The sequence below is a fragment of the Centropristis striata genome, chromosome 22 (assembly GCF_030273125.1).
Source record: "Centropristis striata isolate RG_2023a ecotype Rhode Island chromosome 22, C.striata_1.0, whole genome shotgun sequence".
NCBI classification, from domain to species: Eukaryota; Metazoa; Chordata; class Actinopteri; order Perciformes; family Serranidae; genus Centropristis; species Centropristis striata.
In genome coordinates this window covers 29,354,379-29,378,514 of record NC_081538.1, presented here as the reverse complement: position 1 = coordinate 29,378,514, position 24,136 = coordinate 29,354,379, and the positions used below count along the sequence as shown (strand labels likewise).

At 36.1% G+C, this 24,136-nt stretch overlaps 2 protein-coding genes across 3 annotated transcripts; one reads left to right on the top strand and one right to left on the bottom strand.

Moving 5' to 3' along the window:
• Nucleotides 1-1,638: 1,638 nt before the first annotated feature.
• On the bottom strand, nucleotides 1,639-12,039 carry fbxo7 (F-box protein 7). The gene is made up of 10 exons (XM_059325865.1): nucleotides 11,771-12,039; nucleotides 9,153-9,275; nucleotides 8,433-8,709; nucleotides 7,487-7,753; nucleotides 6,374-6,515; nucleotides 5,579-5,662; nucleotides 5,391-5,483; nucleotides 4,231-4,407; nucleotides 3,446-3,486; nucleotides 1,639-2,862 (listed from the first exon to the last, which is right to left on the bottom strand). The coding sequence occupies exons 2-10, from the start codon at nucleotides 9,272-9,274 to the stop codon at nucleotides 2,539-2,541; spliced, it is 1,527 nt and encodes a 508-aa protein (XP_059181848.1). The 5' UTR covers nucleotide 9,275; nucleotides 11,771-12,039; the 3' UTR covers nucleotides 1,639-2,538.
• rtcb (RNA 2',3'-cyclic phosphate and 5'-OH ligase) lies at nucleotides 11,659-23,870 on the top strand. Of its 2 annotated transcripts, XM_059325867.1 has the most exons (13): nucleotides 11,659-11,773; nucleotides 13,748-13,940; nucleotides 14,931-15,009; nucleotides 15,641-15,708; nucleotides 15,793-15,892; nucleotides 16,720-16,876; nucleotides 17,656-17,812; nucleotides 18,047-18,206; nucleotides 18,849-19,024; nucleotides 19,854-20,042; nucleotides 21,174-21,284; nucleotides 22,519-22,638; nucleotides 23,463-23,870. In XM_059325867.1, the coding sequence occupies exons 2-13, from the start codon at nucleotides 13,848-13,850 to the stop codon at nucleotides 23,568-23,570; spliced, it is 1,518 nt and encodes a 505-aa protein (XP_059181850.1). In that variant the 5' UTR covers nucleotides 11,659-11,773; nucleotides 13,748-13,847; the 3' UTR covers nucleotides 23,571-23,870. The 2 variants fall into 2 exon arrangements, with proteins under 2 accessions (XP_059181850.1, XP_059181849.1); XM_059325866.1 differs by lacking the exon at nucleotides 11,659-11,773 and having other exon boundaries at nucleotides 13,557-13,940.
• Nucleotides 23,871-24,136: the final 266 nt, after the last annotated feature.

The following is a 24,136-nucleotide window of genomic DNA, read 5'->3' as shown; positions in this document are numbered from 1 at the left end:
TTAATTTGCTTTATTATTATTATTATTATTACTACTACTACTATATTATTATTATTATCATAATTTTTACGAAGTTTAAAATCTACAAAATGTACAAAATAGAACAGCTGTAAATGCTGTTAGTGCATGTGTGTGTTGCCTGTAGAGTGAATAAAAATTATTTTCTTTTTTATTATAATTCATTACTGTTATTAGTAGTATTATTATCAGTGTAAAAATTTTGTTTAATTTGGGTTTTTTTTGTCTATTTTTGTCACTGCCACGTTTTGTATTATTTTATTGTGGGATTTTAAATGTGTGACGCAAGCATTTAAAAAAAAAAAAATATATATATATATATATATTATTTATTTATATTTTTATTATATATTATACTATATATTATATATAAATAATAAATATTTTTAAGTGTCATAAATGTGACACAAGCATTTTTTTAAATAATATATATATATTATTTTTTTATTATTTATTAATTTATATATATATATATAATTTTTTTTATTGTGGTACAAATGTGTGACAGAAGCAGTTTTTTCTTCAATTAATAATAATAAAAGATTTAACTAGGTGATATGAAACAGACATCATGAGGACTCTACCTAATTACAGTCAGGTCACAGGATGTGACGGGTAACAGAATTCTCCGTAACACCGGTGTTTCACCGCAGCAGACCCCGCCCGCCCCGCGGCCCTCTCCGGCGGAGAAACAAGTGCACCCTTTGTTTCAAGACAAAAGATGACGTCATTGTCTGCTGAGCTCAAACCATGGAGGAAGTGGTTTGTCTTTTTGTTTTGTTTTTTATGTTTTTATTTACAGAACTTTATTCAGTCCGTCTCCAACATGATTATTAAATGTAATAAATTGATAATTCATTTTTAATAGGTTTTATTTGAGGATTTAGAGGTTTTAAAAGACTAAAAAGATGCATAAAAATGTATATTTATCAATGTTTTCATTAAGATATTCACTCTTTTGAATTGAAATATTATTCAAATGTATATATATTTATTATATTGCATTGCTTTTCAGATTTGTTTTATTTTACTCTATTTGATGTCTTTTTATATTTACATTTGTTTATATTTTATTTCAATACATTTTGGCTTTTCATAATTTAATGTCTGCTTTTTTTTAATGTTTAGTTTTTATGTTATGTATTTTTAATATTATTTAATGCTTTTTCTTTAATTACCTTTTTATGTTTCATTATTTCTTACAATTGTTATTTTTTTGATTGTATTTTATTTAAATATATGTGATATATGTATTTTTTTAATTTCCTTTAAGTTTTAATTGTATTTTAGAATTGTATTATATTATTTTTTATATTTACTGTATCTTACTGTCTTATATTTATTTATATATATATATATATATATATATGCTTCTTATACTTTGTTACATTTTATTTATTTAATGTTAAAAATATTTCATATTTATAATCTTACCTGCACTTTGAAAAATTGTAAAAAAAAAAAAAAATGTATTAATGTATACATTATTTACATCTTTTTATATTTATTATTTACTTTCTTAAATGGATTTTATTCATCGCTTCTTTAATTTTTTAATTTTGAAAAATGTAATTCTGGTTTTCAAGTTAAAAGTGATGAAGAAACAGAGGAAAGTTCTGATTAATAGAATAATTTTATCTTTTATTGAAGCAGTTTTTGTGTCTTCGGCGAAACACAAAAAACAGAAAACAAACAGAAGAGAAATTTAAGAAAGAAATCTTTGACTAGAAAAGTTACAAAATATTGCAGATTATTCCAGTTTAAAGCAAAAAAAAAGAAACGTCTTTCTCCGTCCTGCAGAAACAATCAGGAGGTTTTATTTGGAAATAATGAGACTTTTTTTGAGCCAAAATTAAAATAAAAATGTTCAATTTCATGTCATTTTTTCTGTTTTTAATGACGTGTAGATCGTTTTTTTGGACCTGTGTTTATGAAATAAAATATAATTTAAAAAAAAAACAATAAATAAAATAAAATAAAATAAAAAATACAAAAAAGAAATAAAACAAAATGAAACAAAAATAAAGAAACAAATGAAATTAAAAATAAAATGAAATATGAAAATAAAATAAAACGAAATGAAAAAAAAATATATAAAAAAAAAAAAATTAAAATAAATGAAATAAAAAATAAAATAATGTAAAAAATAAAATAAAATAAATTTAAATAAAAAATGTAATTAAATAACATAAACAATAAAACAAAACAAAATTAAATAAAAAAATAAATAAAACAAAAGTCTAAATTCTGTTTTGCAGATTATTCCAGTTTAAAGCAGAAAATCATTAAAAAAAAAATTTTTCCTCCGTCCTGCAGAAACAATCATCAGAAAAATCGTTTTTATTTGGAAATAATGAGATGAAATGAGACTTTTTATGAGCCAAAATTATAATAAAAGTGTTCAACTTGATGTTATTTTACTGTTTTTAATCGTTTTAGATGGTTGTTTGGACCTGTTGTTCTTGTTGTTGTTGTTTTATTGTTGCAGAAGAAGAAGAAGAAGTTGTTGTTATTGTCGTCTCAGATGAATCCTCGCCGGACGTCTGCAGGGCGTCCTCCCGCCCAGCGGCTCCTCGCCGGCCTCCCGTCGGGGCCGAAGGATCCGAGGGGTCCGTGGGGTCCGAGGGGTCCGAGGGGGTCGTGGCGAGGCCGGGGGAAGACGTGGTGCAGCGCCGGTCGCTGGTCGTACTCGCCCCCGATGATGCCGGGGACCAGCGGGGCCCCGGGGCCGACGGGGCCGACGGGGCCGAAGGGGCGCGGCAGCGGCGGGACGGGGACCGGCAGCGAGCGGCGCCGGAAACTCTGCAGACGCTCAGAACGCAGCTGATAAAACCTCCGGTAGAGCTGGACACAGACGTAAAACATTAGGTTTCATTAAAAATCTATTTAATAAATACATGAATAATTGACAGTAATCTAGACATAAAAAATAAATAAATAGAAAATAGTTGGAAGACATAAAAAATATTATAATACAATAAATAAATAAAAACAAGCATTTAGATAAAAGCTGAAGGTAATCTAGAGAATAAATAAATAAATGAATAACTGAATAAATAAATGGATGAATAATTAAATAAATGAATACAGAAATAAATAAATAGATGAAGTTAATCAAGAGATTTTTTAATTAATGTTCAACTAATAATAATTTCTGAAATATTTTATTTAAAAGAACAAGAAATTAATTCAGAATTTAATATTTTTTTATTTCCATTTCTGCCTCAGAAAACACATGAGCAAAAAAATATATATCTATAAAATTAAGCAGCCAAAAATTCCAATGAATTATTATTTATTATTATTTTGTATTATTATAAATTACTATTTGAATATTATTATTAAAAATGTTGACATTTTTGATATTTTATGTATGAAAATGTATATTTTAACTATAGGAAATATAAAGATAATATTAGTGTGTCACCTCTCTCCAGTCGGTGTCTCTGGACCTGCTGAGATCTCGATCTGAAACACAAATATTAATCATTTAATAATTCATCAACACCATAAAAAGTAATCAAGACATAAAAATAATATAATACAAATAAATTAATAAATTAAATTAAATAAATATAAAAATTAAGCAAGGTAATCTAGACCATAAAAAACAAGAATAAATAAATGTGTGAATAAATATGCATTTTTATAGCAGATGGTAATCTAGACATAAAAAAATAATACGAATAATAATTTGACGATAGCTGGAAGAAAATTAATGACACAAATAAATTAATAAATTAAATAAATATTTTTTTTTTCAAATGATGAAAGCTGAAGATAATCTAGACATGAAAAAAAATAAAAATAAATGAATGAATGAATGAATAATAAATTAAGAATATAAAATATAAAATAATTAAATGTAAAATAAAAAAACAAAATAAAATATGAAATATATCATAAAACAAAACAAAATAATAAATTAATAAAATAAAAAATAAAACAAAACAATAAATAAATACAATAATAAAAAATAAAATAAATTTAAATAAAAAATACCCCAAAAAATTGAAAATAAAACAAACAAAAGAACAAAATAATAAATAGATTAAATTAAATTCAATATCAAACAATTAAATTCAATAAATTCAACTGAACTGAATTAAAAAATAAATAAAATAAAATAAGATCAAATGGAATAGATTGAGCTGTGTGTGTCTCTGTCAGTGTGTGTGTGTGTGTGTGTGTGTGTGTGTGTGTGTGTGAGACCGTTGAAGTCTCGTCTCGTCAGGTTTCTCCAGATCGTCGAGTCGTTGATCGACGTGTTGAAGCGTCGACAGACGGACGACAGACGAACGACGGAGCGAACGTCGAGCAGACGAACGACTCGAAGCAGCAGCTCGGGAGGAAGAGCGGCGAGGCCGAACGCCACCGGCAGCGCCATCGCTACACACACACACACACAGTGATGTCACAGTGATGTCACACAAAACCTTTTACAATTAAATTAATTATAAATTAAAATGTTTTATTTTCTTGAAATATAATTAAACTAGAAAGAAAAGCAAAATATCTTAGAAAATAATAATAAAAAAAAAATTAAAATAATTAATGAACATTTACATTTAAATAAATATAATAAAATCATTTTTTAATTACACTGAAAATAAATAAATAAACATATTAGCCTACCATAGACTGACTGTGTTGTTGTAATGAATAAAACCATATTAGTATTAAATTAATTATTCTTAATCTGTGATTATTTTCTAAATTAAATTTAAAAATAAATTGTAAATGAATAAAAATAAATAAAACATTAAATATATACACATTTAAATATTATAAAATAATTTAAAAAACGTTGAAAATAAAAATAAAAATGTTAGCCTACCATCAACTTATAATAATAATAATAATAATAATAATAATAATAATACATTTATTTATATAGCGCTTTTCTAGATTCTCAAATACACTTGACATAGAAGAAAAAAAGAAAATATTTTTTGTTGTAATGAATAAAACTATATTAGAACAAAATTAATTATTCTTAATCTGTGATTATTTTTCAAATTAAAGTTTTTAAAAAAGTAATAAAATATAAATACAATTAATTAAAATAAATAAAACATATTACATTAATACATATAAATACATATTAAAATTAAAAAAATATAAAATTATTTTAAAAAATTACATTTAATTAAAAAAAGTAAATAAAAAGTAATAATTTTACTGCAGGTAAAACACTGACTGTGGATAATAAATACCTCATATTAAATTAAAATTAAAGTAAATTAATCTGAAATAATCCTTTAACTTGATCTGGAATTTAATGAAACAACTAAATCAAACTCAGTAATAATAATATTATATTTGTTATATAATGATAATAAATAAAGTAGATATTAATAAAGCGCTCCGACCTTCTCTGGCGGCGGCGATCAGCGGATACGCCAGCTGGTCTTTGAACAGTCGAGACAGTTTGTTCAGATCTCTGAACGCTGCAGCGGCACTTTCTGCTCCACAGACACACACACACACACACACACACACACACACATTAATATTGTTGATGTTATTAATATCGAGGTGGAGGTGGGCGGAGCTCTACCTGAGCAGCGGTCGGTGACGAAGCTCTGCGGCGTCACACAGATCTTCCTCACGGCGTCGGAGACGTCGTTCACCTTCAGAGTCGCTGCAGGAAAACAAACGTTTTTAGTTTTTATTTAATGCAAATAATAAGTAATTTAAAAACCTTTTTAAAAAAAAGGTTATAATGCTATTTTTTTAACAATAAATTCATTCTTTTTAAAATAATAATTAACTTAAAAACAGTATTAATGCTAATATTTTCAACAATAATTTCATTCACTTTTTCAATTTCGTTAAAATAATAATTGACATACAAAAGGTATCACTGCTAACTTTTTTAACAATTAATAATAATATACAATAATTAATTAGAAACCATGTAGACATGCCAATTTTTAAAAATAATAATTATTTTTCTAAGTGTATTTTTTTCCCCATAAAAATAATAATTGGTATTTAAAAGGGTATTAATGCAATTTTTCAAATACTATTTTATTAACTTTTTTTAATTTTAATAAAATAATAATTACCTTAGAAAGGTATTAATGCATTTTTAAACAATATTTTTATTAACTATATATATATATATAACTATATAATATACTATATAATATAATTTGTAGATTAATTGATGATAAAAAAAATAATCGTTAGTTGCATTCCAAAGAAAGATGTATATTTCAAATAATGATAATTATTATTATTATTATTATTTTCATTTACTGTACAGTGCAAACCCACACATTTTTAAGTCAAAAATTAAATGTATGATATTAATATTCTTGGTGGTGTGTGTGTGTGTGTCTCAGCGGACCGTTGATGACGAGTGTTGTTCCCATGGAGACGGCTACAACCAGAGCAACGCTGCCTTCACACAGAGGATGAGAGTAAGAAAACCTGAAGACTCCAGACGAGGAACGCCAACCTGCAGGCATCGACCCGGGGCACAGCACGCCCTACACACACACACACACACACACACACACACACGCACACACACGCACACACACACACACACACAGAGACACACACACACACACACACACACACACACAGACACACATACAGTCAGCATAAACTTTCCAATATAAAAGTATTTCCTTGCAAAATGTTCATAATTGTAAGATCATAATGAGCTGGTTATGTGTCTCAGTGTCCCCGTGTCTCGTGTCTTAGTGTCCCCGTGTCTCAGTGTCCCCATGTCTCAAGTGTCCCCGTGTCTCGTGTCTTAGTGTCCCCGTGTCTCGTGTCCCAGTGTCCCCGTGTCTCAGTGTCTCGTGTCTCAGTGTCCCCGTGTCTCGTGTCTCAGTGTCCCCGTGTCTCAGTGTCCCCGTTTCTCGTGTCTCAGTGTCTCCGTGTCTCGTGCCTTAGTGTCCCCGTGTCTCAGTGTCCCCGTGTCTCGTGTCTCAGTGTCCCCGTGTCTCGTGTCTTAGTGTCCCTGTGTCTCAGTGTCCCCGTGTCTCAGTGTCCCCGTGTCTCGTGTCTCAGTGTCCCCGTGTCTCAGTGTCTCCTTGTCTCGTTTCTCAGCGTCTCCGTGTCTCGTTTCTTAGTGTCCCCGTGTCTCGTGTCTCTGTGTCTCGTGTCTCTGTGTCTCGTGTCTCAGTGTCCTCGTGTCTCAGTGTCCCCGTGTCTCGTGTCTTAGTGTCCCCGTGTCTCAGTGTCCCCGTGTCTCAGTGTCCCCGTGTCTCAGTGTCTCCTTGTCTCGTTTCTCAGCGTCTCCGTGTCTCGTTTCTTAGTGTCCCCGTGTCTCAGTGTCCCCGTGTCTCAGTGTCCCCGTGTCTCGTGTCTCAGTGTCCCCGTGTCTCGTGTCTCAGTGTCTCGTGTCTCTGTGTCTCGTGTCTCTGTGTCTCGTGTCTCGTGTCTCTGTGTCTCGTGTCTCTGTGTCTCGTGACTCCGTGTCCCCGTGTCCCCGTGTCTCGTGTCCTACCTGAGGGACGAAGCCCGTCTCCAGCATCATCAGGTGTCCGGCCACCATGATGGCGTCGGGGGCAGCGTTGGGTTGAGCTGAGTGATGGAGGATCTCCAGAGAGAGAGGAGCCTGGCCGCGCTGCGCCTCGCTGCACAGCATCGGCTCCCAGTGAGGCGCCGCCGCCGCCGCCGCCGCCGCCTCCTCGTCGATGCACGCCGCCTCCTCGCTGCACGCCGCCACCTCCGGCCCGCTGCACGCCGCCGGCCCGCTGCTGCTGCGGCTCGGCTGATAATAATAATCACAATTATTTAACATCAGTAAAAGAGATCAAGAAATCGATGATGTTCCAAATATTGAACATAAGTGAAGTGGTTTCAGTCGCTGGAGGTCAACTACAACATTACTGAGTTCTAATATAGTTCAATAAAAAATAAGAACACAGCTGAGCCAGTTTTTAGGCTATTTTATTCTAATTTTTGTGAAAATACATTACACATATCAGATATGTGTTTATTAAGTTGTTGTTTAGTTTTTTTTTTTAAATATTCTCATTTTGCTTGTGTTTTATTAATTCTCAACTGTACGTCACTTTGGAAAAAAAGCGTCCGATAAATGACATTATAGAATTAAAGACATTTAACTTGTAGTTTCTCTTTTTTCTGTAATTTTGTGTTCTTTTGAAAATTTTGTGTCTTTTTTTGTCATTTTTGTGTCTCTTTTGGTCATTTTGTGTCTGTTTGGTCGTTTTTACATTTGTCACAATGTTCATGACACTTATAATTCATAATTTATCTGAGAAATTCAACTTTTTTCTGATTTCTGTCATTCTAACTGTGTTATTCTGCACAAAGACTGTTTGAGTTGTTCTGATTGTGCTGATTCAACAGAGCTGCAGGACTTAAAGATTATAGAGATTTATAGAGGTTTTATATGAGATGAAGTGTTTCTACAGGTGAATTGTCACCTGGTTGGATGTCATGCTGCCGGTCTGTTGGTTCTGTTGGTTCTCTGAGCCTCTGGAGGTCCTGCTGGAGGAACTGGAGGAGCTGGAGGAGCTGGAGGAGCTGGTGGTGTTGGCGGTGTTGGCGGCGTTGGCGGCGTTGGTGGCGGTGGCGGCTGCAGACTGGGGCAGGACGACGCAGAGCAGATCTCCGGAGACGATGCCGCAGGACGACAGAGTCTGACCCGAGTCAGACAGAAGCTCAGAGCCGTTCAGAGACAAACTGAACTGAGTGTCTGCACTGAAACACAAAACACTCTCACATCACAATGGAATAATAATATATTTACATATATATATATACATATTTATACATATAGACTGTTTATTATCTGTATTTTTAAAGAAATGATCTGTAAAGTAACTTGTGGTTGTTTACTGTTATTTAACGGTAAGCGTTTGGCAACTTTTCTGACTTTTTTTCAACAATATCTTTAACTATTTTTCAATTTTCTAAAAATAATTATACATTTAAAAAAATGATTATATTTATATGTATATTATTATTTAAATAATACAAAATAACTCCTAAGAACAGAATATGCTGGAGAATTATTATATGAATAAAAATAATAAAATATAATGAAGATAAGATATGAAGAGCAGAGAGAGTTGAGGCTTGTTTCCAGGTCTGTGAAGATGATTATTAATATGAATAGTTTGTGTTGATTTCTGGTGTCTGACCTGAGTCCGTGATCCGGCAGCAGTGAGTCCCTGATCAGGTCCTGCAGCTCCGTCAGACCCGGGTCCTCTCCCGGGACCTCCAGCCGGCTCGTCTGCCGGTTGATCCGAACCCGCAGCTTCATGCTGAACACAAACAAACAGACGCAGAAAACTCAGACTGAACCCTTTGACACGTCTCGACCCTCAGAGCCGGACTCGTACTGCTTAGACCAGAAGAACCCGGAGCCAGTTATCCTTTAAGTGGACCACATAGAACACATTCTTGATGTTCTAAAAAAAAAAATACTAGCCCTAAATGTCAAAAATCTGTGATGTGACATATACATTACCATGGGCGTTTATGGTATTTATGTTTATGATATTTTTTATTTTAAAATAGAAAAAAACTAGACACATTTTCTGCTTACAGAGACACAAATTTGCCTTTTTATTTTGCATCTCCATAACATTTATCAAAATTGTGACTTTAATTTGTTCAGGATATATGGTCAGAACAAGTTAAATACAACACAGGACACAACTATTAATGGATTAGAATTGTTAAATTGGTTTAAACTTAACCTAGTAACAAAAAATAAGCTTTTCAAAATTAGCTACTTTTACACATTTCTGTTTCCAGTCACACAGTATGTGTCACTTTGGGATTTAATGAGCTAAGGTGAAGCATAAAGATTCTAAGATTTAAAGTGTTTGTTACACTGGTGTCACCATAGGTTCTTATGGGTTAGACCAGCGGTTCACAAACTTTTTTAGCCACGCATCCCCAATCCCCCACACCTTCAAAAAAAAAAAAAATGCAACAAGCTTTATTATCACCATATTAAAGGCGGCATGTTTAATCATGCTCAAATGACCAGAACACACATATAATAAAATAATCACCATCACAACAATGAGTCTCACATTGGAATGAATCTGAAACACAGTTAAACAGTTTCAATATAATGCAACAAAGTTATGAACAAGCTTCCACTTTTAAGAGCAAAGAGGATGATGACAGGCTCAGGATCAGAGGCAGAGAGCAGAGAAGTCGGGAAAATGTTATTATTATTATTATTATTATTATTATTATTATATATTTTGAGCCGCGTTGAACAAAAATTGCAGCAAGTTTAAATGAGCGTGGAGCTAAACAACCCGTCATCATAACAGGCTCGAAACATGGAAGAAGAGAACTTCTTCTATGCTTCATTTTAAGATGAAGTGCATTTTAAATAGCCTGAATGTATTAATAAATTAATATTACAGTTTTTGATTTTACATTCCCTGGTTTAGAGCATAAAAAGCGATCTTTAAAAGCAAGCTATAAATATATTATACATTATATTCTTCTTCTTTCATTGTACTGGTTTTCCCCTCCTTCTGACTAAATGATTGATATCAAACACTAATTGATGTTTGAATATTTTAACCCTTTATATGCAGGTTTGTGTCATGATGTCACCATGTTTATTGAGCTGCTGCAGTCAGCTGATAATAATCTGTTTGTTCTGAGTTTGTGATTCAGATGATTCAGTTCATGCTTTTGTGTATATATTGAGTGTATAAATCTCTATATGCTGAATATGGTCAAAATAATGCAATTATTATTATTGTCTGTTTTTTTGGTAATTTTGTGTCTTTTTTCTGTCTTTTTGGAGAATCTGTGTAATTTTTCTGTAATTTTGTTTCTTTTTTTGGTAATTTTGTGTATTTTTCTGTAATTTTGTGTCTTTTTTTGTCATTTTATGTCTTTTTTGGTAATTTTGTGTCTTTTTCTGTAATTTTGTGTCTTTTTTTGTCATTTTATGTCTTTTTTGGTAATTTTGTGTCTTTTTTGGTAATTTTGTGTCTTTTTTCTGTCTTTTTGTAGAATCTGTGTCATTTTTCTGTAATTTTGTTTCTTTTTTTGTAATTTTGTGTCTTTTTCTGTAATTTTGTGTCTTTTTGTCATTTTATGTCTTTTTTGGTAATTTTGTGTCTTTTTTCTGTCTTTTTGGAGAATCTGTGTCATTTTTCTGTAATTTTGTGTCTTTTTTTGGTCATTTTATGTCTTTTTCTGTAATTTTGTGTCTTTTTTTTTGTCATTTTGTGTCTTTTTTGTCATTTTATGTCTTTTTTGGTAATTTTGTGTCTTTTTTGGTAACTCCTCTAGCCATTAAATAATGTTCTGTCTTTCTAGAACCAAACTCCATCAGGAATCTCTGGTCTTTTCTGGTTTGATGAGTCATTCTCGTTGTTTTCTGTTGGGAGAACTGAAGCTTTGTGTTAGTAAAAACACAGACTGTAATTAATCATTCGGCACTAAATTCAGACTGTTAAAACCTTTTATTTTCCGTTAACTAACGTTGGAAACTCAACGTTTGGAAGAAAACATTCACCGAGACAAAACTACCAACACATTAATAATAATAAGAAATAAACAGATGAAAGGAATTTAACAGAGTTTTTGGCATGAAATCTGCTTTTATTTCTTAAGAAATTAAAAGTTTCGTTTTCGTTTCCGGTCTGAATGTTTTTATAAACTGCTGCGTAACAGTGAGTCTCAGCTCGTTAACGTGTTGTTAACCAGGTTATAAGTTGGTTTGTTTAACCGCCGAATTAATGATCAAAGCAGTCGGAGCAGAAAAAACACTTACTTGGTGAGTCAAAGTGAATAAATCCGGCTTGTTTTAAGCCATTTCTCTCTCTTCAGTCTGTAAACAGGTGAAGCAGCGGAGGGACGAACCGTCAAACCGTCACCCAGCAACCGACCACTTCCGCTTTTCAAAGTAAAGAATGTCACAATAAAATCCTCGTTGGACAGAGCGATTAGCTCTTTAACCCTCCTGTCGTCCTTCCGGGTCAGATTGACCCAATCTGTTTTGACTATTCCTTCTTTCCTCCTTCCTTCCTTCTTTCCTCCCTCCTCCTGCCTTCCTCTCTTCTTTCCTCCTTCCTTCCTTCTTTCCTCCTTCCTCTATCCTCCGTCCTTCTTTCCTTCCCTCACCCCTCCTTTCTTTCTTTCCTTCCTTTCCTTTCCTCCCTCCTTCCCTTCTTTTCTTTCCTCCTTCCGCTATCTCCTTTCCTTTCTCTCTTCTTTCCTTCCTCCTGCTTTCCTCTCCTTTCCTCCTTCCTTCCTTCTTTCATCCCTCCCGCTTCCATTCCTTCCTCTATCCTCCTTCCTTCTTCCCTTCCCTCGCCCCTCCTTTCTTTCTTTCTTTCTTTCTTTCTTTCCTCCTTCCTTTCTGCCCTCTTTCCTTCCTGCCTCCCTCCTTTTCTCCCTCCTTCCTTCTTTATTTTTTCCTTCCTTTCTTCTCCTTCTCCCCTTTCTTTCCTCCATCCTCCTTCCTTTCTCTCTCCTTTCCATTCTTTCTCCTTTTCCTCCTCTCTTCTTTCCTTCCTCCATCCTTCTTTCTTTCCTTCCTTCTTTCCTCCATCCTTTTTTACTTCCCTTTGCGTCCTTCCCTCTTCTTCCTTCTTTGACCCGAGGACAACAGGAGGGTTAAGAAAACCATGTTAAATGTCTAGATATTAAATTAAATTAAATTAAATTAAATTAAACTCTTATCAGCTATGTTTGTTGTTATTATTATATTTGTCCAAACAAATGGACCTTTAATTGTACCAGACATTAAAATGAACAAGAAACTGAAGAAAACAATGGTGGTCTAATAATTATTTCCATGACTGCAGATATAGAAAACAGAAAAAAGAATATAAAAAATAAGACATATACATACCTACATTCTATACACATACACACATGTCAAAGTTATAATAGTTTAGGATTTTTAATTAGTTTTAATTTTGTTGTGAATTTTTGTTTTCAAATTCAGTTAGTTTTATTTTTTTGGAAATTGCTTAGTTTTAGTATAGTTTTTATTAGTTTTAGTTTTTTTTGTTATGGGGTATTTGTTGGGTGGTAGGTTCAATAAGGTCACAATAAATGTTTCCTTTATTTTCTTTGTCTGATCCATCTCAGCCCCAATAAGTTTATTAAGTCATAAAACCAGATAGATTAAATAGATTTCATATCAACCAAAAAGGTTTACGCATGAAAAAAGTTGACAAAGACGAAAACGAAGGACATTTTCACTATAATTTTAGTTAGTTTTAGTTAGTTTTGTAACCACACAATACAGCTTCAGTTAGTTATTGTTTTTTAAAAACTCCCATTTTTATTTCAGTTAACGAAAATGTTTTTTCAATTCTAGTTTTCATTATTTCGATAGTTTGCGTCAACTATAATAACCTTGACACATATACTTGAGCTGCTGTGAAAACTTAATTTCCACACTGCGGGATCAATAAAGTCTGAGCTTATCTTATCTTATCTTATCTTATCTTTTATTTTGAAGGTCAGCCGCTCAACATCCGGCTATATTGATGTGTTTTTGCTGAATTTGGCGAAACTTGTTTGACTACAACTACGGCGAGTGAGCCGTTTCATTTAGCGAACACTTCGACTTGCGAACACAATAACAAGCTGTCTTTAAAAATTACATGTTTCTCTACGAGCTCTGAAGGTTTATTGACACCATTAACAATCATATTTTATCCTTTTAAAGGTTTATTTTTTAAATGCGTCATACCAAATTAACAACCGCGTTTTTGTTTCTCCTGGGCTTCCGTAGTAGCGCTCTGCCTGCTGACTACTTGGCATTAAAACCATTAAAACCAGTGAAAGGCAGCTTTAAAAACCTCTGACACGTCAAAACTGCTGTGATCGGAACAATGAGCCGGACTTATAACGATGAGCTGCAGTTTCTGGATAAAATCGGCACAAACTGCTGGAGGATTAAAAAAGGTTTTGTCCCCAACATGCAGGTGAGAGAATGATAGCTAACAAGGCTAGCTGGTTAGCTTCCAGTCAAACATACAGTCATTCAGCACATGTTGGCAGCTAAAGGAGACTTTAACCTGGAAGGAAACTCCCTCTGCAAATATAACAACAACAAACTAAATGTGCTCACTGTAATCTATGAAAATCAGCCTTAAAATCAGCTGCAAACAATAGTTAAACCTGCTGATGGAGCTCAATGATGCAACTATTGGTAATAAAATGTTAGCAGAATTAAAGGGAGGATCCTATTTATATGAAAACATGTCAAATAAATAAAAAATATAACCTAAAGTTAGGCTACTTATGCATCTTTAATAATAATTGACAGTTTTCTAATTTAAATCAGCAGAGTATAATCTGACCAAGACCATTTATTAAACTATTTATATTGAAACTCTGTTTGTTTATCAATATTTAACATTAATATTTCACTAAGGATCCATTAAATTTGATTAAGATTCATGACAACAAAACCTGTTAGTTATATAGACTAAACAAGCAGTGACTCCCCTCTGAAAATATGTCAATAAATAACTTTATTTACTCACAATAATCAATGAAATCAGCCGCAAACAATAGTTAAACCTGCTGACGGAGCTCAATGATGCAACTACTGGTAATAAAATCTTAGCAGAATTAAAGGGAGGATCCTATTTATATGAAAACATGTCAAATAAATAAAAAATATAACCTAAAGTTAGGCTACTTATGCATCTTTAATAATAATTGACAGTTTTCTAATTTAAATCAGCAGAGTATAATCTGACCAAGACCATTTATTAAACTATTTATATTGAAACTCTGTTTGTTTATCAATATTTAACATTAATATTTCACTAAGGATCCATTAAATTTGATTAAGATTCATGACAACAAAACCTGTTAGTTATATAGACTAAACAAGCAGTGACTCCCCTCTGAAAATATGTCAATAAATAACTTTATTTACTCACAATAATCAATTTTTCTTTCAGGTTGAAGGAAACTTCTACGTCAACGATTCTCTGGAGAAACTGATGTTTGAGGAGCTTCGCAACGCCTGTAGAGGAGGAGGTGAGCCGCGCCGACCTTTGACCTGCTGAGGTCATCTCTAATGTCTAACTTTATGTATTAACTTTATGTATTAACTTTATTATTAACTTTATTTATTAACTTTATTTATTTACCTGCTGAGATCATCTCTAAAGTCTGACTTTATTTAGTAACTTTATTATTTACTTTATTATTAACTTTATTATTAACTGTATTATTAACTTTATTTATTAACTTCATTTATTAACTTTATTATTAACTATTTATTAACTTTATTATTAACTTTATTTATTAAATGTATTTATTAACTTTATTATTAACTTTATTTATTTACTTTATTAACAACCTGCTGAGATTATCTCTAAAGTTTAACTTTATTTATTACCTTTATTTATTAACTTTATTATTAACTTTATTTATTAACTCTATTTATTTACTTTATTTATTAACTTTATTTATTAACCTGTTTATCTCTAAAGTCTAACTTTATTTATTAACTGTATTATTAACTTTATTTATTTACTTTATTTATTAACTTTATTCATGAACCTGCTGAGATTATCTCTAAAGTTTAACTTTATTTATTACCTTTATTTATTAACTTTATTAATAACCTGCTCAGATTATCTCTAAACTTTCTTTCTGTCTTCAGGTTTCGGTGGATTCCTTCCAGCCATGAAGCAGATCGGGAACGTGGCGGCGCTGCCGGGGATCGTCCACGTGAGTATCCTGATTACTTTCTCTTCATGTGAGAATAAAAGTCTCCCGAGTGTTGAATCCTGGGACGTGTTATTGTTTCCTCAGAGGTCCATCGGCCTGCCGGACGTTCACTCCGGTTATGGATTTGCGATCGGAAACATGGCGGCCTTCGACATGAGCGACCCCGACGCCGTGGTGTCTCCAGGTACCAACATTTCTACTTCACTGTTCTGATGCTCGGTTGAGAGACGAAATCACAACTTTAATCTGGAAAATTATGGGTTGTTTTACTTGTAACAATGCCCCCCTCCCCTCCCCCTGCTTCATAATTACTTTTAGATGAAACTGAAAATCAGTTTGAACAGGAGAAAGACAACAAGAGTTTCCATGTTTTTTCTTGCAAATTTATGACTTTATAACCTCCTGAGAAAATTTTCATTCTTTTCATAATCTTAACCCTTAAATCTAACCCGAACTTAAATCTCAGAGAAAGTTTTTCAAAAAAATCTAATTGTGCAATACCAAAAAAACAACAACAATAATCTTTGATAGTGAACAAAAAGAGCTCATTATAGATACAATCATGGAAAAAAAATGATTAGAGCATCATTGCTTTCTTCAGTTTCTTGTTCATTTAATGCCTGTAGCAACTAAAGGTACATTTGTTTAGACAAATATAATGACAACAACAAAAATAGCCTATCAAAGTTTAATTTAAGAGCTGCTATCTAGACATTTAACATGGTTTTAATGATAATAACCAAATTCATTATAAAGAGAACCATGGAAATGTCTAGATATCGGCTCTTAAATTAAATGTTGATAGGCTATTTTTGTTGTAGTTGCACCTTTAGTTGTACCAGGCATTAAATGAACAAGAAACTGAAGAAAACACGGGTGGTCTAATCATTTTTCCATGACGGTATATAAAGGTATGAATCTGTATGAACAAAAAGATCACATTATAAATGTGTAGAGGTGTGAATCAGCATGGACTGTAGAGGTGACTGACCTGGTCTCTGGCTCCTGCAGGCGGCGTCGGTTTCGACATCAACTGCGGCGTGCGGCTGCTGAGGACGAACCTGGACGAGGGCGACGTCCAGCCGGTGAAGGAGCAGCTCGCCCAGTCGCTGTTCGACCACATCCCAGTGGGAGTCGGCTCCAAGGGGGTCATCCCCATGGGGGCCAAGTAAGCAGGGAACCTCGGGACTCGGTCTGGAGAGACACGCTCACCTGTTGACCTGTTGACCTGTTACCTGTTGACTTGTTGACCTGTTGACTTGTTGACCTGTTGACTTGTTGACCTGTTACCTGTTGACTTGTTGACCTGTTACCTGTTGACTTGTTGACCTGTTGTTGACTTGTTGACCTGTTACCTGTTGACTTGTTGACCTGTTACCTGCTCACCTGTTGACCTGCTCACCTGTTGACCTGCTGACCTGTTGACCTGTTACCTGTTGACCTGCTCACCTGTTGACCTGTTGACCTGTTGACCTGTTGACCTGTTGCCTGTTGACCTGTTGACCTGCTGACCTGTTGACCTGCTCACCTGTTGACCTGTTACCTGTTGACCTGCTCACCTGTTGCCTGTTGACCTGTTGACCTGCTGACCTGTTGACCTGCTCACCTGTTGACCTGTTACCTGTTGACCTGCTCACCTGTTGACCTGTTGACCTGTTGACCTGTTGACCTGTTGCCTGTTGACCTGTTGACCTGCTGACCTGTTGACCTGCTCACCTGTTGACCTGCTCACCTGTTGACCTGTTGACCTGCTCACCTGTTGACCTGTTGCCTGTTGCCTGTTGACCTGCTGACCTGTTGACCTGTTACCTGTTGACCTGCTCACCTGTTGACCTGTTGCCTGTTGACCTGTTGACCTGCTCACCTGTTGACCTGTTGACCTGCTGACCTGCTCACCTGTTGACCTGTTACCTTTGACCTGTTGACCTATGACCCGTGTGTCCCCAGGGACCTGGAGGAGGCGCTGGAGATGGGTGTGGACTGGTCCCTGAGGGAGGGCTACGCGTGGGCCGAGGACAAGGAGCACTGTGAGGAGTACGGCCGCATGCTGCAGGCCGACCCCAACAAGGTCTCCTCCAAGGCCAAGAAGAGGGGCCTGCCCCAGGTACACAAGGAGGAGGAGCTGCTGCAGCTTCTCCTCCTCCTCCTCCCTCTCCTCCTCCCTCCCTCTCCTCCTCCCCCCCTCTCCTCCTTTGAATTTTATCCAAATTATTTTTTCTTTAAAAGTCTAAAAATACATGAAAATCATATAAAAAGAATTTACAAATATTTATGGTTTGTATGAATAAAGATGTGTAACTATAAAAAAAAATAATAATAATAATCCCTTTGTTTGCAGCTGGGGACTCTGGGAGCAGGAAACCACTACGCTGAGATCCAGGTGGTGGACGAGATCTACAACGACTACGCCGCCAAGAAGATGGGCATTGACCACAAGGGACAGGTGTGTGTGATGATCCACAGCGGCAGCAGAGGCCTCGGACACCAGGTCGCCACAGGTAACGACTCACCTGACACGACACACACCTGCACGACACGACACACACCTGCACGACACGACACACACCTGCACGACACGACACACACCTGCACGACACGACACACACCTGCACGACGCGACACACACCTGCACGACGCGACCCACACCTGCACAACATGAAACACCTGCACAACACAAAACACCTGCAGGCACGACACACCTGCACAACACGAAACGACACACACCTGCACGACATGACACACCTGCACAACATGACACACCTGCACAACACGAAACGACACACACCTGCACGACATGACACACCTGCACGACACGACACGACACACACCTGCACGATGAGACCCACACCTGCACGACGCGACCCACACCTGAACGAAACAACACCACACCTGCACGACGCAACACCACACCTGCACGACGAGACCCACACCTGCACGACACACACCTGCACGACGCAACACCACACCTGCACGACACACACCTGCACGACGCAACACCACACCTGCACGACGAGACCCACACCTGAACGAAACGACACCACACCTGCACGATGGGACCCACACTTGCACGACGCGACACAAACCTGCACGGCACGACACATGTTGTGATGTTGTTAATAATAAATGTGTGTTGTTGACAGACGCTCTGGTTGCCATGGAGAAGGCGATGAAGAGAGATAAGATCACGGTGAACGACCGTCAGCTGGCGTGCGCTCGCATCACGTCACAGGAAGGACAGGACTACCTGAAGGGCATGGCGGCCGCCGGGAACTACGCCTGGGTCAACCGCTCGTCCATGACCTTCCTCACCAGACAGGTGATAACAACACATAAACAATAACAACAGGTACACACACCTGCAGGAGATAACAACACAAACGATAACTACAGGTTCACACACCTGCTTAGGACCAGATTTGACTGATTTTGGACTCGCCGGACAAAAGCACCACATTTTTCCCACATGCTCTCTTTCACTATAGGTTTCAATTATTTTTTTTCAACAAGATGGCGGATCAGAGATGGCAGCCATATAAAGTCTATGAGAACCAGTATATCTTCCAAGCCCCGTAGAAGGTCAATCTTGGTGTCAAAATCTACATTTTTTTGTGTCAAAGAATAATTTAAAGCTATTGAGAATATCACTAGATGATTATTTGATCAAATAAATACGTCATTTTGGCCATGTATTTACATATCAAGGTTCCTAAGCGGTTGGACATATATATATATATATATATATATATATATATATAAATAATAAGCGTGAAGCTAATAAAGTTCAATAAAATGTATGCATGTTATTCATTTTATAGAATACATGCACTGTATATGACCTATATCAATATATAATAAAATGAACATATCTATTTGATCAAATAATCATCTAGTGATATTCTCAACAGCTTTAAATGATTCTTTCACACAGAAAATGTAAATTTTGACACCAAGATTGACCTTATAAGTGGCTTGGAAGATATATTGGTTCTCATAGATTTTATATGGCTTAACTTATGGTGATGGAGAGCATGTGGAAAAAATGTGGAGCTTTTGTCCGACGTGTCTCTTTATTTAGCTCCGCCTCCTGACTATAAGAACAGGTACACACACCTGAGACTGATCCCCGGAGGTGTTTTATGTTCCAGGCGTTCTCTAAAGTGTTCGGTACGACGCCGGACGACCTCGACATGCACGTCATCTACGACGTTTCTCACAACATCGCCAAGGTGGAGGAGCACATCGTGGACGGGAGGCAGAAGACGCTGCTCATCCACCGCAAAGGATCCACCAGAGCCTTCCCCCCACACCACCCACTGATCCCCGTCGACTACCAGGTAACCACCTCCTCCTGCTCCTCCTGCTCCCCCTCTCCTCCCCCCACACCACCCACTGATCCCCGTCGACTACCAGGTAACCACCTCCTCCTGCTCCTCCTGCTCCCCCTCTCCTCCCCCCACACCACCCACTGATCCCCGTCGACTACCAGGTAACCACCTCCTCCTGCTCCTCCTGCTCCCCCTCTCCTCCCCCCACACCACCCACTGATCTCCGTCGACTACCAGGTAACCACCTCCTCCTCCTCCTCCTGCTCCCCCTCTCCTCCCCCCACACCACCCACTGATCCCCGTCGACTACCAGGTAACCACCTCCTCCTGCTCCTCCTCCTCCTCCTCCCCCTCTCCTCCCCCCACACCACCCACTGATCCCCGTCGACTACCAGGTAACCACCTCCTCCTGCTCCTGCTCCTCCTCCTCTCCCTCTCCTCCCCCCACACCACCCACTGATCCCCATCGACTACCAGGTAACCACCTCCTCCTCCTACTCCTCCTCCTCTCCCTCTCCTCCCCCCACACCACCCACTGATCCCCGTCGACTACCAGGTAACCACCTCCTCCTACTCCTCCTCCTCCTCCTCCTCCTCTCCTTCTCCTTCCCCCACACCACCCACTGATCCCCGTCGACTACCAGGTAACCACCTCCTCCTGCTCCTCCTCCTGCTGCTCCACCTCCTCCTCCTGCTCTTGCTGCTGCTCCTCCTTCTCCTCCTCCTGCTGCTTCACCTCCTTCTCCTCCTCCTCCTCTTGCTGCTGCTCCTCCTCCTTCTCCTCCTCCCTCTCTTCCTCCTCCTGCTGCTCCTCCTGATCCTCTTCTGGGCCTCCTCCATCTCCTCCTGCTGCTCCTGCTTCTGCTGCTCCACCACCTCCTTCTGTTCCTCTTCTGGGCCTCCTCCTCCCCCTGTCCTCCTCCCTCTCCTCTCTTACTCTTCCCCTCCTCCCATTCCATCCTCCCTCCTCTCTCCTCCTCCTACTCTACCTCCCTCTCCTCCTCCTCTTCCTTCTCTCTCTCTCCTCCCTCTCATCCCTCTCCTCCTCCCCCCTCCTCCTCCTTCTCCTCCCCCTTCCTCCCCTCTCCTCCTCCTCCTCCTCCTCCTCCTCCTCCTGAGGCCGTGTTGTCTCTGTGTCAGCTGACAGGTCAGCCGGTTCTGATTGGAGGGACGATGGGGACGTGTAGTTACGTCCTGACGGGGACGGAGCAGGGGATGACGGAGACGTTCGGCACCACGTGTCACGGAGCGGTACGACGCTTTACTTTCATTCATTCACCCGAAATGTGACTTAATACATCGTTTCAAGTTTTAATACCCAAATATCAATAAAAAAGATATTTACATCATTGTATTATGATAGTTTTCTGAAGATAAAGTTGAATTATATTATATAAAATTATAATAAAAAATTAAAATTCCAGGAATAATAAGTAATATAAAATCACAAACAATATGTTAAAATATATATCACACGATCAATAAAGTAAATTAAAAAATTAAATATTCTTTAGAATATTTTATAATTAGACCCTTTTTTTTTAAAACACAAAATATATGTATATTGCAAAAATATAAATATTACAATAAACCAGTTTAATTCCTGTAGAGAAAAATAAACATGTTGTATGAAATAATAATATTAATTGAATTAAACAGAAACTTTCTTTAAAGGTATGGAAGCAGCTCACTATTGAAATAAAATAAAATAAATAAATGACTAATTTAATATGCTAATAAATGTACCAAAAATGATATTGAAAAATATAAGCATTAATTATAGATAACAATTTAGCTTCTTTATTTACTTTTATATTAATTGTATATATTTAAGTTGAATTGGTTATTAAATGTTAAATATTTTTTATCTGTTTTGCATTTATCTTTTCATATATTTAAATGTTATTTTTAAATTAATGTATTTATTATTTTCCCTTTCAAGTTTTTTATTTTCCAAATGTTCTTTATGTATTATTATTTTCTTCTGCAGAAATATCACATTTTCACATTTTTTTAAATTAGTTAATGTATTGACATTTATTTATTTAATAATTTATTATAATTTGATTTTAATTTCTGCAGCTTCTATCTTTCATAAAACGTTGAGAGTTTGATGTTAAAAAATTGCTTTTATTTTGTTGCTTAAAATAAAGCTGGTTCCTGTGAGTGATGAGGACCTTTAGTCTTGCAAAGGCTTTGAAATTGATCGCAATTATTAAATTTAACATTCAACAAAAAACAACAAAGAAAATAACTCAAAAACAATTTCTTTTTTTTCTTTTTTTTTGTTGTTGTCCACTGATTAGGTTTGTTTGTTTGTTTTTATTATCTTGATTTTCTCTCGTTTTTGTGTTCATAAATAAAATAAAATCTTCATGAGGTACAAAATTAACAGTTTAAAAACTTCTCATTGACTGTAAATGTGACAGAAAAGCAGCTGATTAAAAGACGAAGGTTACTAAATAATAACCATGGCTCGTTTCAGGGCCGCGCTCTATCTCGAGCGAAGTCCCGCAGGAACCTCGACTTCCAGGACGTCCTGGACAAACTAGCGGATCAGGGCATCGCCATCCGGGTGGCCTCGCCCAAACTCGTCATGGAGGAGGTTCGAATAGTTCACCTTTTTATGGGGCATTGCAGGAGCAGCTTTTCTCTCATTAAAGCTTTTATTTAGTTTTTGTGGGGGAGTTTTACACAGGTACACACACTATAAGAACATCAGATAAACTGTAAAGAGGCTGTTCCTGTTCTGCTGAATATCTTCGTGGCAGTACATTTTAATTCTACTGATTTGTAGGGAAAGTAAAGTAAACATTTTTATTTGTATACATACATCTGAGAGCACCTGTTTAGAATAACGGAGACATAGCAAATTCATTTTTGCTAACCCTTTTGCTCTATTTTCCTGATTAATATATTTTGCTTTGTGTTTTCAAAGTAAGTGTTTTACTTTTTGATATTACTTGTTTAAACTAAAACTCAATGTTGTTGATTTTAGGACTTTTAGGTGAAGTTATTTGAGATTTTGAGCATGTTTAGCAGGCAAGAAATTAGGAGAATCCCCTTGAAAGATGAGATGAACTCCACAAAGCTGTACATTTCTCTGTAGAATTCAGATTTTTAGACTAATCACAAAACATGTCTTGTTTTTATACATTCCTTTCTTGACAGAAGTTAGATTTTTGTCTGCATTTACTGCAGTCAGAGGCATTCATTTAAACCCAGCAATAGATGAGACTTCATTCTCTGTTTGACTATAGTGCCATGGGAGCATTCACGTCAAAATTGTCAAAAATGTTTTAATCTTTGAAAAAGCTTTGAGGCCAGTCTTCTTCAGCTGCTCCACTAATTCTGCTAGCATGGTCCGATCACTTTCTGTATGTCGACGATCAATGATTGTTCTCTGAACGTTTTTTCTATATTTTTCAGGCTCCTGAATCGTACAAAAATGTGACGGACGTGGTGAACACGTGTCACGACGCAGGAATCAGTAAGAAGGCGATCAAACTGCGGCCGATCGCTGTGATTAAAGGCTGAAGCTGCAGAGACTCCTAAAGACTTTTACTCTGAAACAGGAAGTCGTCTGGACTCCTGGGAAGCAGAGGATGTTCGCTTCATTTTTTTTTCTTTATGTTGTGGGGAATGAATTTATGTTTGAAAATGTTATTTCTAACCTAGAAAAAAAAGGTGGATTTTTTTGTGTTGATGCCAAATGTGATGGAAATAAAGCGAAGCACTTCAAACTGAGTTTTTTATTTTTTATTTTAACTGAACACAAAACTCTCAAACTACTGACATTTTCTGAAAATTTAAAACCCAACTATAACTTTAAGTTTTACACCAATAATAACAAATTACAAAAGATATGCTTTCTTAAATCACATACAAATAAATGTAAAATAACAATAATTATCTGTAATTAAATATCTACAGCTCATTATCCAAAACAAAACTTTGAATTCAAGCTTAATGCCAAAAAGAGAAAAAAAATACATTTATTTCAATTTTTTGTACAATAAAGTTATAGTATTATTTAGTTTATTTTAACTTTAAAATTACAACGATCTGTAATTAGATATATACAGCTCAAGGTAAATCTTTTC

Bases quoted from the DNA above. Each gene is read 5' to 3' on its own strand.
- fbxo7 (XM_059325865.1), bottom strand. From the start codon at position 9,274: ATGAAGCTGCGGGTTCGGATCAACCGGCAGACGAGCCGGCTGGAGGTC. The intron at 5,484-5,578 runs GTAGAGCTCCGC...TCTGTGGAGCAG, and splicing joins CGTCACCGACCGCTGCTCAG to AAAGTGCCGCTGCAGCGTTC. The intron at 4,408-5,390 runs GTCGGAGCGCTT...GTGTGTGTGTAG, and splicing joins GATCGCCGCCGCCAGAGAAG to CGATGGCGCTGCCGGTGGCG.
- rtcb (XM_059325867.1), top strand. From the start codon at position 13,848: ATGAGCCGGACTTATAACGATGAGCTGCAGTTTCTGGATAAAATCGGC. The intron at 15,709-15,792 runs GTGAGTATCCTG...TTGTTTCCTCAG, and splicing joins CGCTGCCGGGGATCGTCCAC to AGGTCCATCGGCCTGCCGGA. The intron at 19,025-19,853 runs GTGATAACAACA...TTTATGTTCCAG, and splicing joins TGACCTTCCTCACCAGACAG to GCGTTCTCTAAAGTGTTCGG.